Source organism: Tursiops truncatus, chromosome 1, assembly GCF_011762595.2.
Source record: "Tursiops truncatus isolate mTurTru1 chromosome 1, mTurTru1.mat.Y, whole genome shotgun sequence".
In the NCBI taxonomy this organism is placed as follows: domain Eukaryota; kingdom Metazoa; phylum Chordata; class Mammalia; order Artiodactyla; family Delphinidae; genus Tursiops; species Tursiops truncatus.
In genome coordinates this window covers 78,100,047-78,119,446 of record NC_047034.1, presented here as the reverse complement: position 1 = coordinate 78,119,446, position 19,400 = coordinate 78,100,047, and the positions used below count along the sequence as shown (strand labels likewise).

The window sequence follows — 19,400 nt, the reverse complement described above, 5'->3', positions numbered from 1 at the left end:
TCTCATAGTAATACGGCATATAGTAATTTCAAAATAATGGTACACAAATATTTCAAAAGTAAATTCTTAACTTACCCTCCTTTTCACGTATCTTTCTCCTAAAGGCTAGAGAAAGTCTGGTATAGTTGACTTGTGCTGCATTTCAGGGACCAGTCACTCCGAATTCTCCCTAGTCAGTTCTCAGAGGGAACTAGATTCTTATCATTTGCCTATGTTATTTGACAATAATATTCTCTAATGCTTCCTTATATTATGGGATGGTTATATTCCACTCATCCAATTCTTAGGCCCACTGCAGTAAATACACATTTTGTTAGATACATGCTGCCATGTGCTGCAGAAATTGCTTCTGGAATAGACCTAACAAGATCATTGTGAATTATTTAAGTCTTTGGCAAGAGGCTAACAAGTCTTTGAGTTTTCTTTTTCACCCCTTTGTAATTTGAAAGAATTAGCCTTATAACACTTAATATACTGCTGGTAGTAAAATAATGGAATCTAGGAGATGCCTGAGATCACAAAAGATTTTCAACGCAAGAAAAAGTGTAATGATTGTATTCTTCTAAATCTGCTTCTCGAATTTTATATGCAGAAAAATCCCTTGAATAGCTTTTTAAAAGCGTAGCCTCAAGAATTTGCATTTCTTATAAGCTTCCAGGTGATGGTGATGCCGCTGGTCCATGAGCCACACTTGGAGGAGCAGTGCTAAAAGCAGCACTGCTAGAAAAAGAGTACCAAGCCAGATAGATCATATATAGGGCACAAGATGTCTTGTGTATTATTCACTCTGTTTCTTCTCATAATTTCACAGAGATTTTTATTAGGGCAAATTAATAATGTACTGTTACCTCTAAGATGGTTATGTCCAAATCCCTGAAGAGTCTGAATTTTACATACTAAAACTGGAAGGTTATTCTTTTATTTCCCTTAGAAGTTATGACAAGAGCTCAGCTTCTTATTTAAAATAGTAGTAATTCTCCCAGAGACAGTCGATGCTATAATATAGCTAATATATTCATCATCTTATACCCTCTTTTAGTCTTAGTTTATTATTTCTAGATTTTCTGATTAAATGCAGACCTTGGTAGCATTTGTTTGTTCTAAATTTTTTCCTTATTGTACCATCATGTGTCTTAGAAAACTGTGGGATTTGAAATGAAATAAACTGGGTTTGGTGATTCTGAGGTTCAGATTCTCCTGATCATGTGGTCTGATAAAAATGTTTCTGTGTAATTGATTCATTCAATAAATAGGTCTCGAGTACCTGTGAATTGAGTGCCTACTATGTGCCAGACATTGTTCTGGGTGCTTGGGATTCAGCACTGAACAAAACATAGTACTAGCCCTCAGAAAACTTACATCCAGTTGGGGCAGGGCGGGGGGCTGGGGAGAGAGAGAGAGACAATAAATAGATATATTGATTACCGGTAAGTGCATTGTAAAAAGAATTTAGCATGACGGGAGAATTAGGAGTAGAGATGAGATTGCTGTTTTAGATAGGAAACGCAGACTAGGCCAATCTGATAAAGTTGACATTTGGCAAAGACCTTAAGGGAGTGTACCAAACAAATGTTTGGGCAAAGACCATTCAGGCCAAAGGCACATGAGTAAAGAAAGACATATGTTACCCAATTCAAACCAGAATCTTAATACCTTAGCCTGATAGTTCTAGCAGAACAAGTTTAGATTATTTTATCTGTGACAGATGTGTTATATTCCGTTTTTCCAATATTGTGCCTATGAGAGACTTTCTTTCCGCTCATTGACTATGGTTTTTCCTATAAAATAAAAGCAAGGAAACTATTTCTTAGGGCCCCACTGGCTTTTCTTAAATGGTTGGCTTTTAACAATGACATCAGAACACAAATTTTTTTTTATTAGAATATCTCTCTAATGTTATGTGTGTTTTCCTTACTAGGCTGCTGCAGAAAAGATGGTACAGGCCCTAATGGAAAGAAATTCAGAATTACAGGCCCTGCGCCAGTATTTAGGAGGGAAAGATTTCATGACGTCCCAGGCACTCATCTCTAACCAACCAGCTGAAGTTACCTCTGTCAGTCCCCATCTTGCAGAGCAGACTGATCAAGTAAGAACCATAGACTTGTATAGATGTTTATGCCAACTGCATTTTCTTTTTATATCTGAGGCATAAGTATGATAATTTTAATATCAAGTTGTGCAAGAATGTTCCAAGTCCTTGTCATTGTGATCATGGTTCCTGTATCTTCCTAAATCCCCCGACTCTTCCAATTTTTAGGGTTCAGTGCCTATACCCTCCAGAGATGATAGCACCTCACTGACTGACAAAGGGGATACTAGCATACCCAGGTCTGCGTTAGGTAAGTATCAAATTTCATTTCACTCAGGAACCTCTGTCTTTCCTTCCTGTAACTCTCTGTTAATAGGTTTGGCCAAGACTCTCTTTCTCTTCCTACCATAATGGAAAAAATAAGTTTGGATTCCACCGAAAGGCTGAAGACATGTGTCTTCTAGGGAGAACTGCCCTTGCCTTACTTTGAATTAAAAGTATTGCTCTGGCCACACGATTTGACTCAGAGAAACTGCATCCTAATTCTCTTTTTCAGTTAGCTTTGCAGGGATTCAGGAAGGCAGGAGGCAGGGTTTCCAAACCTGCACGGCAGGACCACAGGGCTGACGCTGTCTCCTGGGTACCTTAAGCAGGCTGAGGCTGCTCACTGTAAATTGACATAACCCACATGACAGTGTTGGGAGGGGTAGGCAGTGCCAAGCTCCCCTCCATCCAAGGGATGGTTATAGGCTTTGAACTCCCTAAAAACAACTGAGCAAAACTCAAATGGGTGCCTTAAAGTCTCTGACTTTCACAGACCAAAAGTTTGGGATCTAGGGAAGCATCAAAGAAACTATTATCCAGTGAGTTCCAAAAATAGGGGCTCACCATGGTTAGTGACTTGGTGATTCTAGTGCTATGATAAGAAATGTGGACTTGGAGAATTAACTTACGATTTTTTTTAATGATTTTAAGAATGCATAAACTTTGTGTTATAGTGTAGGGTATTATGGAATTCATAGATAAGTTGTGCAAGTAGTCATTTTTTAGTGAGAAACTTTATGCTAGTTAAAGAGTAAAGGATGCTGGATTTGTTTAATTTACCCCGTAGTTACCTTTTTTTAAAAGCATCTTTCCCCAATTTTTTATTTTGCAAATTTCAAGCCTATAGAAAAGTGGCAAAAATAGTACAATGAATACCCATATACGGTTTTATTGAGATTCACCAATTGTTAACATTTTGCTACTTTTGCATTATTTCTTGCATGCACGCACACACAGATATAATTTTTTTTCTGAACCATTTAAAAATTACAGAAATCATTGACACTTTATCCCTAAATACTTCATTATGTACTTCCTAAGAACAAGGGCATTCTCTTCCATAACTACAATATAATTATCACGCTCAGGAAATTTAGCTTTAATACAGTCCTAGTATCTAATGTACAGTCTATATTCAGAGTTCCCATTGTCCCAATAATATTCTTGATAGCTGGTTGTTCTCTTCCCTCAGGGATCATGCATTGCACCTACTTGTCATGGTTCTTTAGTCTCTTTTAATCTAGAACAGTTTTCTAGGCTTTTTTGTGTTTTTTGACATGGGCTTTCTTTGTCAATTGAAGTATAGTTGATTTACAATGTTGTGTTAATTTCTGATGTACAGCAAATTGATTCAGTTTTTTATATATATGTATATATTCTTTACCATATTCTTTTACATTATGGGTTATTACAGGATATTGAATATAGTTCCCTGTGCTGTACAGTGGGACCTTGTTGTTTATCCCTTCTATATATAATAGTTTGCATCTGCTAACCCCAGCCTCCCAATCCAACCCTTCCCCCCACCCCCCCACCCCCCAGCAACCACAAGTCTGTTCTCTGACATTGGCATTTTTTAAAACTCTGGGCCAGCTAATGGCCCTCAATTTGGCTCTGATTGTTTCCTCATGGTTAGATTCAAGTTAAACATCTTTGGCAAGAATACTACATGGATGATGTCTTTCTCAGTGCATCACATCAGGAGCACATGGTATCAGTTTGTGTTATGCTCGGTGATATTAAGTTTAGTTGTTTGGTTAAGGTTGTATCTGCCAGATGTCTCCACTCTGAAGGCTCATTTTCCCCTTGTAATTAATAAATGATCTGCCAGCAAATGCCTTGAGATGTTGGTAGTTCTGCTTTCCCACAGTCATTCACCCAGTGGTTTTAGCATCCTTTGAGCTTGTTGGAACTCACTATTTGGTAGTTTAAAAAAGATTTTCTATTTCTAAAATTCCTTCTTTGTTTAGTAGTGTGTATTCTTTTATAAAGAAGAGATGCCCTTTCCCTATTCTTCCTACTCCGTTTGTTTATATCAGTATGGAGTAATGGGTTCCTTTTTTAAAAAAAATCATTGTATTATCCATTTCTGTCATTATTCCATTTGATAACCAAATTATCCCGGATTTGGCCAATTGGAGCCCCTTCAAGCTGTTCCTCTGTCCTTTCAGTAGTTCCCCATCTGTTTTTGAGCACTTCCATACTTTCTGGCACAATAAGGTGTTCTGTGATTTTCTTTTACTTTGCCTACCTCCGCCCTGAAATTATCCATTACTTCAAGGAGCTCTCTGGTTCCTTTTAGTGGGTAATGGCATTTATATACTAGTATCTGGATATAAGATAGGTTCATAGCTGCAGGTATGTCATTTGCTTCTAGGCCCTTTTAAGTGAACAGAGCTAAGGATGTTTATATGTATATGTGTGAGCATGTGTGTGTGTGTGTGTGTGCGTGCGTGTGCATGTGTGTGTATATACACATACACATATATATGTATGTGTATATACATACACACACGCACACGTGCGCACACACACACGCACACACACACACACACACACACACACATATATATCTCCATTTGATACTGATTCCTCTAATTCCAGTTAAACAATACAAGTTCTTTCTTTCCGTTATTTTGTATTTGTATCTGCCTTCTCCCAACATTGAGAAACCTGGTTACCTGTAACATCACTATATTTATACATTTGCACAGTACACAAAAATAGTTTCAGAATGGCTACATGAATACCACTATCAACACTAAATCTATTAAATAATGTTTAAAATTTCTTTATAATTCTTTTTATCCTTAGAATATTTCCCACCAAGGGTGTACAGTTAGAATACTGAGTGCAAAAATTATTTGGATTAATTTTTTTTATTATCTTCTGGGTGGTTATCTTATCAATTTGCTATTTAGTTTCATTTATTTATGTTAGTATTCAGTGTTTGGCTTTTGCTTCCTCATTGTGGAACTAACTTTACACGTTAATAATAAAACATTAACGTGCTTCAAAGCTCAAAAATATAGAAAAGTGTACTCCGAAGTCCCATCTACTTCCCTGTCCTTTCTCTCCTATTTTTACTCATCCCCTGAAGACAACCAGTTTCATTTCTGAGGTACCCTTCCTGTGTTTCTTTTTGCAAAAATAAGCAGATCAATTCTATGTGTATATGTGATGTGTATGTGTATGTTCTTATTTCCCGTTTTCCTAATATAAAACATACTTCACTAGATGTATTCTTCTGTGCTCAGCTTGTTGTACTTAATATCTTGGATATCACTCCATATAAGTTCATTAAAGATATTCCTCATTCTTTTTTACGGCTATATATAGTATTTCACTGTGTGGATATACTATGCTTTATTCATTCTTTTATAGGCTTGTAGGTTGATTGCAGTATTTTGCTATCACAAATAATGCTGCAAAGAACAACCTGTGCATATGTGTTTTGTTGTTGTTGGGTTGTATCTTAAATTCCTTAGAAACAAGGCAGCAAAGATCACATTATGTTGATACTGATTATAACTAGCATTATGTATTCATTTTTAGGAGACTTGGATACAGTTGCAGGGCTGGAAAAAGAACTGAGTAATGCCAAAGAGGAACTTGAGCTCATGGCTAAAAAAGAAAGAGAAAGTCGGGTGAGTTTTCTTGTTAAGCCTAATTTCTTAATTCCTGTTTTTTTCAAAATACTTCATATTTAAAAGAGTAAAATTCTCCAAGTATAATATCTGGGTCCAAATGCAGGTTGAGCCCTTTTGCTTTCTGGAGAAAAATAGAAATCCCTTTATATACACATTTCTCACCAAGATGCTCTTGTTATTTATAATGAGGATCATTAAAACTTTTTAAGTGCTGAAAAAACACAGCTTTCTCTGCCCATTGCTAACTGGAATAAAATAATTACAAAGGACTTGTGAAAAAATGAAGTGCTACATAATTGCTGCTTAGAATTATGACATTAGAGCCATGAAATTAGTTTTAGAAACATGAAACAGGAGAAATTTGAGAAGGACCCACTTTTATTGTGTACTTGCTATATGCAGTGCACTGTACTGGATACTTAAATTAGCACTAATACTTACAGCTCTGCTAAGTAAGTCATATTGGCCCTATTTTATAGATGAAGAAGCTGAAACACTGTTTTAAAACCTGGAGGTAGGGAAGAGTTATATGGCTATAAAATGCTAAAGCTAAGATTTAAACTCAAGTCTTTTGTGACTCAGAACACTTCCTAAGAAGTCATTTCCTGGAGCAGATAATTTTTCCCATTCATATGTTCTATTTCTAGCAATAGAGGTTTCATCAATTTTCTTAGAAGAGGCCTCTCAGCCTTACAGGATCCCTTCCACTTCTTCTTCCCTATACAGCTAGTTGTTTGTACTATGATGTAGAAGAAGCATTAGGTCCACAGTATAGAGTTATAGACTAAAACTGAAAGCCTTTATGTTACTATGACCTCTATTTTAGATCGGTCAGTGTCATGGGTTCCTAAATTAAGTTTACCTGGCTAGTCTGTATAGCTCCTCAGTTTTGTTCTACCTCTTTGTCATAGTTACATCTATAATATAAAACCTGCATTCATATTTGTGATGAAATTATCTTATTGTACCTCTAATTTCTCTTTTCATTACCATATTTCTCCTTATGGAGTTATATGAATCGAGTTTTGAGGATGTGAAATTGTGTGGCATTTAAAAAATACTAGTTTAAAAAATCCCCTAGTTCCCCTCCTTTTTCTTGGTTCTGCCCTAGCCACTATCATGTCAGATAATTTAGTTTCCACATGCTGTTCCTATTTTTCTCACATATACTCAATTAAGAGTAATGTTACTTTTGGTTTTGTCCTGTTTTCAGGATCATAAAATTATAATTACTATAAATGAATATTTTGAAGAAAAATATTTATAAGAAAAAACTCGGTGTTTTGAGTGAGTTATATTTAGCTCTATTGCTTACGTCTGTATGTTCTTAATCAACTACAACTTCTCAATTCAATGCTATGTATTTTCATTATCATATTTCCTCTAATATTAGGTATTTACCAAAGCCATATAGATTTTCCCAGATTTTTCAACATTCCCCCTACCCCCCTGAGATAATAGTATTGGTGGTAATAATAGTTACCATTCACTGATTGCCTGCTATATGCCATGCACTTTAATACATTTTCTCTATTCTCATATAACCCTGAAAAGTAGATATTATTCCCATTTTACAGTTGAAGAATCTGAAGCTCAGTTTAAATTGCCTTGTTCGGGAGATTATGCCAAGATGTAAGACCCATGTCTATCTGACCGCAGACCTTTAGCTTGCTGCAATAATGTTTTTTCTTCATGTTTTCATGTTTCTTCAATGGTGCAACTACCTCGATATAAAATGGCAGAGGTCTCTGAAGAGAGCCTAATAATTAAGAGCACCCCCTTTTCCATACCCAAGATCTGAACAAAATGAGAAATGAAATAAAATAGTGGCAGGTAGTTTGGTACTTTATCAACTGTATTACTGATAAAGGTTTACATAGAGAATTTAATGCAAGAACCAAGTGGGCCTGCTGGCCAATCCCCAGAATTAGGTAGACTTATCTGCCCAGACAGGCAACGCTGGGCCTCAGCAGACCATTCTGCATGGTGGGGAAGAGCTTGCCTTTGGAGAAGCAGTGGCTTCCTACAGGCAGCTGTCTCCCAAGAAGAGGAAAGGTGGAACTAGGTCAAGCTTGCTTGGTTTATTCTTCCCCAGTCTACTGTTAAGTCCCTTTGCCTGCCCAGGGTTGAGTGAGTAAAGGGGTGGAGAGAGGTCAGGAGTTACAGTAACTGAGCTCCTTCAACAAGGAAGGAAATATGAGGAGAAGCATTTCCTCCTAATCTGCTGCAGTAGCCCAGAATCATCAAATACCCTTGTATAGTTATAAACCATCATAAGCCCACACAGTGATTCTATAAGCATTGATGGAGTTAGAAGATACACAAGTAGGACTTCCCTGGTGGCGCAGTGGTTAAGAATCCATCTGCCAATGCAGGGGACACGGGTTCAAGCCCTGGTCCAGGAAGATCCCACATGCCGCAGAGCAACTAAGTCCGTGTGCCACAACTACTGAGCCTGTGCTCTAGAGCGCACGAGCCCAACTACTGAGCCCTCATGCCACAACTACTGAAGCCTGCGCACCTAGAGCCCATGCTCTGCAGCATGAGAAACCACCACAATGAGAAGCCTGCGCACCTCAGTGAAGAGTAGCCCCTGCTCACCACAACTAGAGAAAGTGCGCACGCAGCACTGAAGACCCAATGCAGCCAAAAATAAAATAAATAAGTAAATTTATTAAAGAAAAAAAAAGAAGATACACAAGTAAAATTTTTGTTGCTTATAACTTACGTTTTATATTACTTAAGGAAAAAGGTGCTGCTTCCTTTAGGAAGCTTGATTACACCTTAAACTAGCTGTGTGTCATCCATCTTCACTTGTCACAACTACTTTAAAAAAATTATCTCAAAATATTTCCTTGAAATGTTTACTTACAAATAACTTGCCATTACCATGAAGCATATAGGACATAGTCTGGTGGCTTTGACTCTACTTCCTTGAGTTTACATTCTGGATCTACCACTTACTGGCTTTTGAACAAGTTCCTTAATTTCTCTCAGCCTCAGTCACCTCATCTGTAAATTGAGGAGTAGAAGAGTAGTTATTCTGTAGGGTTGTTGGGAGGATTCACTCATTCTTTCATTCATCAGCTATATCGGCACCTTCTCTAAGCCAGGGCAAGTGGTGGGGATGAATAGGGAACAAAATCAACAAAGTCTCTGACCCTATGTAATTAATTCCTACTGGGGAGATTCAGACAACAAATAATACAATTACAGATAGTCATAAGCGATATGAGGGAAATAATAGAAAGTAACATGTATGGGACCGTTGGAGATAGAATGCTAGAGAATGCTTCTCTGAGCAGATGCCGTGTAAGCTGGGACTCGAGGATGAGAAGGAGGCAACTCAGGAAGATATTTCAAGCAGAGGGAATAGTAGGTGCAAAGGCTCTGAGTCAAGAGAAAGTCTGGCATTCCTAGAACAGAAAAAGTCCAGTGTGCCTAGAAAACCATGAATGAGGTAGAAAATGGTTCACACTGAGGTTGAAAAAGTGGGCAGAAGCCAAGTCATTAGGTTTGTTAAAAGGATTAAATATATACAAAGTATTTTTTATAAGGCCTGGAACACAGTAATAAGCACCTAGTAAATGTTAGCAGCTGTGGAAATTATCATGATTTTTAGTGAAATTTGTCATAATCGAATATTTGGCTGTCATTTTCTGGTGAGGAGAGATGAAAGATACAACATTAAACGTTTAGGGCCTACAGTGTTAACTTTTGGTAGGACTTCTTCATAGGTGGTGGTGTGTTCTTCCATTAGGAGGTGTGTAATGTTTGGTGATCTCTTGTGATATTGATGATCAATGCCTCTATTACTTCATTAAGGCTTGCAAAAATGGAGATATTCTGTCTTTTTTTAATCTTTTAGCTGAAATACTTATGTAAAGAAAAACATCTATTCTTGCATCTGCTAATGGTAACCCATTTTTTAAAGTAGTATAATAAACTCATTAATTAAACAAATTTGGTATGTTTTGTAGTGCTAATAACAAAGATGGAGGATATCATTAAAACCACATTACAACTTCCCATGAAACACCTTTTAGTACTGCACAGTGCAGTTTATTGATCTGATCCAGTAGCGCACTATTCACGTTCTAGTTTCTATTTGCACTACTGGCTGATAAGATATGGAAAAGCATTTGCTTCAACGTTGAAATGAAATTGTGACACGTATTGTTTCCTCTACCCACTGACTTCAGGATTTCTTTCTCCACAGATGGAACTCTCCGCCCTGCAGTCCATGATGGCTGTGCAGGAGGAAGAGCTGCAGGTGCAGGCCGCTGATATGGAGTCCCTGACCAGGACAATACAGATTAAAGAAGACCTCATAAAGGTCTCTCAAAGCTTTTTAAAGACTATTGGAAATGATTACAGCTCAGAATACCTGTAGGGCATCTTCAGACAACACTTGGATACATTGAGTCTTCTTATGCACTGTTAGTTTGAGCCTCTTGATATTGACATATTCTCTCTGGTTTATGTCAGAGTTGCTAAGATTTCATAAAGAAGCTATTGTTACCGTCATACGGCTTATTAATATCCCACTTAAAGTATAGCAGACTATTTCAAGAGATTTGTTACTTTGTTCCTGTGCTGAATAGTGTTTTTATGACTTATGGGGTTGGCCAAAAAGTTCGTTTGGGTTTTTCCATAAGATCTTATGGAAAAACCCAAACTTTTTGGGCAACCCAATATTTTTATTACTATACTTGTTTTTGACTTTTAGGACCTGCAAATGCAGCTGGTTGATCCTGAAGACATACCAGCTATGGAACGCCTGACCCAAGAAGTCTTACTTCTTCGGGAAAAAGTTGCTTCAGTAGAATCACAGGGTCAGGAAACTTCCGGAAACCGAAGACAACAAGTAAGTTATTGAATTACAAACCTTATTTTTTACTGTGAGATAAACAATGAACAAGCCGTCAATCTCAATTACTTATGAAGGTGTCTGTTGATGGAATTTCATAGAAAATCTGTGCTCTAAAGTTCCCTGCCTTGGTCAGTAGCAGCCACAGATGCTGTTTTCTCATACGTGTAGTTCCTTTGTAACTGCTGCCCCATATGTGACCTCTCTTTAATGCCAAGCTTCTTAAAATGACCTGTTTGCCTGTACTCCTCCCTGTCTCCACTATCATCTCTCTCACTAACTACTCATCTCATTCCAAGCTAGCTTTTAAACTCTACCAGTTCACTTAAATAGATCTCTGCGGTTATGCACTATCGTAGCTCATCTTTGCACTTACTGTAGCTCACAATGACATGTGTCTGTGACTCATGAATGTCTTTTCCCCCCACTAGATAGTAAGCTTCTCCTTAGAACAGAGTCTGGCACATAGAAGGTGCCCAATAAATGTTTAATGAATGAATGAAGAGTACTAGTAAGTCCTGTTGTATGTTTCCCTCTTGCCCTTCCTTGCTTTCTCTCCCACTCCTTCTTCTTGGCCTCTTGCCTGTCCTTCTGGCTTTGCTCTCCTCTTTCTTCTTCTTACTCCCATATTTGAATTCTGCCTGATAGAGGTTTTTTTTTTTAATTAATTTATTTTATTTTATTTATTTTTGGCTGCGTTGGGTCTTCATTGCTGCGCACGGGCTTTCCCTAGTTGTGGCGAGCGAGGGCTACTCTTTGTTGTGGCGTGCAGGCTTCTCATTGTGGTGGTTTCTCTTGTCACGGAGCACGGGCTCTGGGCGTGCGGGCTTCAGTAGTTGTGGCACGTGGGCTCAGTAGTTGTGGCCCACGGGTTCTAGAGCGCAGGCTCAGTAGTTGTGGCTCACGGGCTTAGTTGCTCCGCGGCAAGTGGGATCTTCCTGGACCAGGGCTTGAACCCGTGTCCCCTCCATTGGCAGGCGGATTCTTAACCACTGCACCCACCAGGGAAGCCCCCGATAGAGTTTTAAAGGTAAAAAAGGATAATATGGCATTGACTTGAAAATTGTAACATACTATATATAGAAAGGTTAAGTCAGTAATGAGATAGTGAGCTTTTTGAGTCATAGTTCATGCTAATACATTCTTTTGGTCTCTTTCTCAGGATTAGCTGTGGCTTCATGTCTCTATTTGCATGTTGCTTCTATTCTTTTTCCCTCAGTTGCTGCTGATGCTAGAAGGACTGGTAGATGAACGGAGTCGGCTCAATGAGGCCTTACAAGCAGAGAGACAGCTCTATAGCAGTCTCGTGAGGTTCCATGCCCATCCAGAGAGGTAAGAGAGTGACTGCACTGTTTTTCCTTTTATTCCTCATTAAGTGCAGATGCTTACAGTATACAAGGAGGGAGAAAAAGAAATCATAACTGGGACTACCCGACTTGTCACTAGTTGTAGGGATTGCTCTGAGCCTCAGTGTCTACATCTTAAGTCAGGAGTAGCATCCATTTCATGTAGCTATTGCAAAGATCCAATGAGGAGACGTGTCAGGTGTCTAAAATAATGCTTGCATATAGTAAGCACTCATTGTGTGCTTCTTTCCTCTCTCTAATCCATGTCCTATTAAAGGCTGCTTCATTATAAGACTATAAAGGGCACTGATAGTCACTGAATATAACTGAAGAAGATATAATTGTTGTGGCTAATATTACCCCAGGATTACTCATAGCCATCATGATGAATCTATTTTCCTGTACCTCTTGATTTTTGGTCATGTATATTATATCCTTCTGGTTCATTTTATAGTCCCTTAATTTTTTTTTCTTATTCTGCCTTCCCTCCTAGCCCCTTTCTCTCTTTCCTAATTTTTATTCTTTTACTATTCAGTTTTTTCTAATTTATTTTTGAGTTAAAAATTTTTTTTTTCTTTCTCCTTCAAGAAAATGAAGGCAGAGGAAAGGTAAAATAGGACCATGTGTGTTACTTTATAAAGAATCTCTGCATCTTTGTGAACTGGATTCTTTTTCAGAGCACTGTCAGTTTTCGGTAACAAATGAGAAAACGAATATCTTCAGTAGCGACCCTACTTGGCTCAATATCGATTCAGTTTGCATTTAGTTTTTACTGGGTTTTGGCTTTTCAGAAACTCACGCTTTTAGTTAAAAAATGAAATTTCTCTTAGTGGGCTATAAGGGTGTGAGATAAATATTAGGAACTATAATTTTATGTCAAATTGGCCCAGAATCTAGGATAAAGGGACAAACTTTACAGAAAACAGGCCTTGCTAATCTACCAGCATTGAACACAAGGGCCACAACAAAGACCACATTCATTTACTGTGTCCTAGAGAACAATTACTCCAAAAGTCTCATAGCTCAGAGTGGCACTGATGGCTCTTTGGAAGCATCTATGGACTCATTACATTGATGGCTAATCCATTTTCCTTCCATGTATGGCATGTTTAATCAGCTCTGAGAGAGACCGCACTCTGCAGGTGGAACTAGAAGGGGCCCAGGTGATACGCAGTCGGCTAGAAGAAGTTCTTGGAAGAAGCCTGGAGCGCTTAAGCAGGCTGGAGACCCTGGCCGCCATTGGAGGTGGGGAACTGGAAAGTGTGCGAGTTCGTCACGAGCATGCCTTCTGAGCACTGGCGGGTCAGACTGCAGCCCGGGATGGAGACCCTTGTTTGCACTAACCAGAGAGCCTTGTCTGACTTTGGCAGAATTAAACAGTGACTTACTAATGATAGAACTGGTACAAGTAGCATCAACTACAAAGTGAAACTCACTTTAGTCTACCTGTATTTCACTGTACATAGCTGTCTCCAAGTTGAATCGTGGAGGTTACAAAGTATATTTGCACACTATTAATCATTCCATTTTAGTTTTCCCACCTGTTTTCATTCTTTTCCCCAGCCCTTCCTTCTTTTCCCTCATCCCTTCTACAGGCCAATAAAGTTTATTCCTCCCCCACTTTCACAGTCCATTTCATATGTTCCATATCATGTCATAAATGCATGCGTGTGTATTATTTTTGCCATTCAATCAACTCCTGCTCTTTGAGTGAGAGCAATTTTTTAATCAAAGTTTCAAGATAAGAGAGAGATAAGAGATTGAGACCCTATAAGAATGACTTTGCGAAAGTGGTATAATCCTTATCAGAAGGTAACCAAACCCAAGTCTTGCAATAGAAGACTGAAAGTATTCGGAAGGCCAAGTTAAAGAGCAGAGGCAGACTGTTAAAGTGTTTATAGTAAACCTTTACCTCTAATATTGTTTCAGAGTTGATTATTGAATAAAAGCGAAATTAGATGAGATGCAGATTAGAGTCCATTAAAATTTTTTTCTTTAAACTAAGGGTATAGTATTTAGTCAGAACACAACTTTAAGAAAGCTCCCAGGTCTTCGAGAGTCAGAATTCTCTATATAAAAAGATAATTTCAAACGTAATGTCCCCTTTTAAATTCAGTATTTCACCAAATAACTCATTATGACTAGAAGAAAATATTTCTTGTATTTTTTTCATTTGGTAATGGCACTAGATGGAGTCCTGTATTTTTTACTTTTTAGTGCTTTTGCATTTCTCCATATTACAATAAGTAATAGGCTTCTGGCTTTGACGTGTTTGAATAGTTTAGAAAGAAATGTCGCAGATCTTTCTAGGTTTTGGTCATTGTCTCAATGCTTTCTTATTTCAACATGACAGATGTAAGGAAGGGGGCCCTTGAGATTATACTTCTGGTATCTTAAATGTCAAGAGTATAAAAAGTAACCAAGGTTACTTTGTAACCTTGCTAACCCATGAGGTTTGTTATTTCTGCTGGAATTAATTTCCTAGATTAGAAGCTCAGGTTTCAGTTTTTAAACATGGAATTTGGTGAATAGGGATTGAGGCTCTTCAGCCCCATAAATGTGACCGAGTACCCTTTCTAAACGAGGTGGAGCACAATGGTTTTTCTTTTTTCCCTCCATTTTTCATATGACACTTTTATTTCTTTTACATTCATGTGTTGACATGGCTTGCTTACCTTATAAATTCTGTCCAAGTTTCTGTAACCGTAGCCATGCCTGTAACAGAGCATCTGTCACTCTAAAATGGACAGGGAAGAAAATATTCTACTGGAGAAACACCATGGAATCCTCTGATTAAGAACTGATAGTTTGTAAAAGATGGGTAGCCATAAGCTTTCCTCTTAATGGAAAGCTTTTCAGTTTCAATAGGCTTTGGGTGGTACAGGGGTCATTTAAGAAAGGAGATTGGAAGTATAAGCAGAATCATCCATTTCTTCTTAGTCTTCCAATGTTTAGTGACCCTTCCCTGCATAAAGCTCTGTAACATTGTAGAAGTAAAGAGGAGGGTAATCGAGCTGTAGAAATATCACCCCACCAAAGGCTAGCCTGTCATATGATTACAAGGCATTTAAGAAATGCCTTTCCTTATTTTTACTAATAGACCAATGACACTTTCTACGTTTCCTATGAAGATTCAACCACGGGTGATATTTGGGTTCTAATGGCTCATAGTGATTACAGTAATTTATGTAAACTACTACTTCTGTCATTCTCCAACGAGAATAGGAATTTCCCTTGTTATCTTGAACAGTTGCTAAGTGTTAGAAATATTAAGGTAGTGGGGTGAATAATGAGAAACTCAACTTCCTACTGGACAATGAACAAAATACATAGATTGGGGGAGAAAGTGAGTGAATTGTAGTCCTGATTTGGATCTTGAAAAGATAGAGTAACTTGTGCTATAGCTACTTACCTTTGATATTGGTCCTTGGGAAACATTTTAGAAAATTAGGTGATTTAGTGGCACAAGAGAAATTAAAAGTTTGGTCTTGATAACGTAGATGTGACTAAAATCTGGTACTGACTTTCTGGTCTGTATAGCTGGAATGGGGCTTGCAAACAGTGCTAACTGGAGAGAGCTTGCCGGTCTAACAATTTTGTGTGGTAACTTGGCATCTTATTAGAGAACATGATTCTAATGAATTTTGTTCTGTATCCCACAGATAGATGATGCTTTGGCCACATCGTTCATATAATCATATTTAGCATGCTATAATATGATTCCATGCTCTCTTCAGGGGCACAGACATTTTCTCTTACTGAATTATTCTACTTTTGCCAAGCATTTTTCAACCTTACAATAATTTTAGATAAAGCATTGTGTGCTTATAGAACCTTGTGCTTGAATAAAAAGCGTGAAAGAAAATGAAATGAAATTCTCACTCAGGCTATGCTTAATTGGAAGCATAGACCTTAAATTGAAAAAAATGCATATTGATGGATTTGGTCTTTCTCACATTTCCTTTTTGGTTGTAATGGTTGTAAGAGGTCAGGGTAGTTGAAGTCTATAGTTTTTAGAGCTAGAGAGTTGAAAAGGACCTCCAAAAAGATTTATTTAATGAGTGAAATGGAGTCCTTTTGACAGATATTTCCCCTAAACTCTTTTCTATTACAGGTTTAAACTATATCATTGAAGTCTGGTGATTGTTAGTGCCTAGTATAAATTGACATTTTTCTGGTGTTCTCTTTTTAGCTATTTAGCCAAGTTATAAGTTTTTCTGAAAAGGCCTGATGGGACTATTTTAACATTGTCAACCTCTTACTTTGATGGGGTGTACTTCTATCCTTATCCCCCCTGACCCAACCCTCTCCCACACCCACCTCTCTTCATTCAGTTGTGGATGGTAGCAACATTCTTGGTTCCTCCTTCATATTTTTAAAAGATTTGTCTTGGTCATTATGTATAGTGAGAGATCTGTTAAAGATCAAGAAAATCTTGCCCTGGATAGGATATTAGATCCAAGCCACGAGTTTCCTTAGGAGGTTCTTTCGTTTATTCTACTTGCACAGATTATACATAAATGGCAGATATATATATAAAAGACCTATCAGTTTTATGCTTACTTAGGCTTCTAATTCAGTGTCTGGTTGAGAGGTTTGGTTCATAGCTTCAAAACAGTTCAAGAAAGTTGATTTCAGTTCTCTCTGCTTCAGTCTTCTCGTTGGATCTAGAGTCTTCTGATTAGGGAAAGAAGGAATAGATCAGATTACACCCCAAATTGCTCCTTTCATTGAGGAATAAAGGTTGACTGACCTACCTAAAGTCACTTCCCTTTGGACTGTAAGCCCTAGAGGAAACTATAATTTAATACCTTTGCTTTCCTTGAGCTAGTATTGGAAAACTCTAGTTCCTGTTGTTAGGATAAATTACTGTTTTCTGGTTTCTTGGTCTTTTTATTTGAAAAAGTCACAGAGTCTTCATGTCCCTGAAAAACTCAAGTTGCCTCTTCAGCTAGGGTCTCAGTAGTAATTCTAGAGGCCTGCAGGCAGTGTGCAGGGATATATGACAAACTTCCTAGGGAGTCAGGAAGGAATACAGTGACCCACACACTTTAAAGTCCATTTTCCATCCTGCCTTACAGAAATGGCACTAGAGGTGGGATAAATGAAGTTAGCTTTCTTTTTCAGATACTAACATCCTCTGAGATACAATCATATAGAGTATTTTCTCATTTCTCTTTGGGGTAGAGCTCAGAGAGCTTTTCTTCTCCCTTTGGTAGTATAGAACCATTTGTACTGTAGAAAGAATAGCTGGGAATATGGAGCCGCATATAAGGCAACCCAATTAAAAAACAGAAGGAATGAGTCAGTGGGACAGTACATCAGAGTGATTTCTGTGGGGTAATAGTTTCTGCATCTTAATGCTTTTTGGACTATGGATTTAAGCCACCCTCCCACTAGACTTTTGGAGCAATAACTTTTTTAAGCCTTTTTTATTATGATTGAAAGACTACCATGTTGCTTTTAAGTAGTTTGAGTATTGACAGAAGGTAAGTTCTCAACTTCTTTCTATGTAATCACTGAGCCAGGATGAATTTCCCAAAGAAATTTCCCAAATAAGGCAAATTTATAATTTGCTTCCAGCAAAGGATGGGAAGTGGAAGGGACACATAAAACTGTAGAGCTGACAATACTAATTTTATCAGATTTCAAATAAGAATAATTAAACTTATAAAGTGACATACTAATTCTTTTTGCATTACTTTCCCTTTTTGTTGTTTAAAGTCAAATTCCAGAAATAAAAATCTTTATCATACTGTTTTCTTCTTGCTAAAGCTGGAAGGATAAAATAGAAAGTTCATCAACATCAGAAAATGTTTGATCTAAAGTAATATGAAGAGTAGGGTTGTTAATTAAGTACATGAACCAAATGGACTTCCTTGTTCCCTTTGAGAACTCATGGTTGTCTAGGAAATGCATGTAGGTTTGTTTTTGGTATATTACATGAGTATACAGTGCTTCCTTTTGCAATTATCAAAATCACTGCTCTGAAATACCAACCTGTCTCTCAATCTGTGAACTTTAGAGGCATGTATATATACAAGTATGTTTTATAAACCATGAATTTCTGTCTGTTTCCATGAAGTACTATCAGTTTGATAATAAAAGCAGGTTTACTTTTACCACTTAAAGTTTTGGCCTTAGGGCTGTTGAGAAAAATTAGAGTGATTCATAACAATTTAAATGAAGAAGGAAGTGATGTGTTAAATAATCCAGTAACGTGGTGGTGCTAGATTATTTCTAGGACTATTTCCCCACCAAAACAAGCTGTAAATAATTCATTTCTTCATGGCACTGTGTTGTGTTAAATTGTGTTAACATTTGTGCTGAAATGGAGCGTGTACTTTTTTATATATAAGTGTTAGAATTTCAGCTATAGTTGAGACACAGAAAATTGTCACTGATCCAATAAAATTATCAAAGGCCAAACAGTAACTATTTGGTTTCATTCTTAAAAGATTTATGAGAAAAGTAGAGAAAGCTCATATCTTTTTTTTTTTCTTATAGGAGAATCAGTCTATTGATTATTGTACTAAAATTCCAAGTCAAATAAGGCTCAGGAAATTTAACTAAAGGATGAGGAAGAAACCTGAATTTTTCTACTCTCAAGGAAGTGAGACTAAAGAAACAGCGTTGTGCTTCCCCCAGAAATGTGAAATGGACTACTTTACCTTCAAAAAACATTTCTTGCTCTCCTTGCTGAAGGAGAGTAGTAGAAAGTGGGATGAAAATTTGAGGAGTCCATTGTTTTGGTGGGTGGTGCTGTCCCTGTGTATATTCCTGGAAAGGCCTGTTTCTTGTGTTCTTTGAGGAAAAAAGAGATCATAAGCAGGAAGAATTCCTTGACATTACAGACTTTTAAGTCACTGAAAACAGTTGCCTTCTGAATTGTAAGCTTGTAAGCTGGAAGGGTACCTAAGAGATATTGCAATTTAAAGACAAAGATATACCATGAAGGGGCTTGACTGCAGACAACAGATTTCTAGCTACTTCAGTTCCAATATCAGAATCTGTCTAGTTAAAGAATTTTATTTCTTGGCAGAAGCTTATGGAAGATTATATGAAATCTTAAAGTTTTCTTATGGTCCAGAAGGGAATGGATGCAGGTAATACTGCAGTTTGATAGGAGACCTTTTTTCTTTGATCCTCTCAGGTAGCATCATAATATTTAAGTCATCAAT

At 37.5% G+C, this 19,400-nt stretch overlaps 1 protein-coding gene across 38 annotated transcripts in view; it reads left to right on the top strand.

Moving 5' to 3' along the window:
* PDE4DIP (phosphodiesterase 4D interacting protein) overlaps positions 1 to 19,400 on the top strand; it is a 223,861-nt gene that overhangs the window by 146,679 nt on the left and 57,782 nt on the right. For 37 of the 38 annotated variants that reach the window (XM_073808764.1, XM_073808762.1, XM_073808796.1 and 34 more), the window contains 7 exons: positions 1,919 to 2,086; positions 2,258 to 2,339; positions 5,909 to 6,000; positions 10,223 to 10,339; positions 10,733 to 10,870; positions 12,093 to 12,205; positions 13,337 to 13,464. In XM_073808764.1, the coding sequence (XP_073664865.1) occupies positions 1,919 to 2,086; positions 2,258 to 2,339; positions 5,909 to 6,000; positions 10,223 to 10,339; positions 10,733 to 10,870; positions 12,093 to 12,205; positions 13,337 to 13,464 (838 nt within the window). Of the gene's footprint in view, positions 1 to 1,918; positions 2,087 to 2,257; positions 2,340 to 5,908; positions 6,001 to 10,222; positions 10,340 to 10,732; positions 10,871 to 12,092; positions 12,206 to 13,336; positions 13,840 to 19,400 lie in introns of those variants that run through there. The other variant, XM_073808908.1, reaches the window with a different exon arrangement.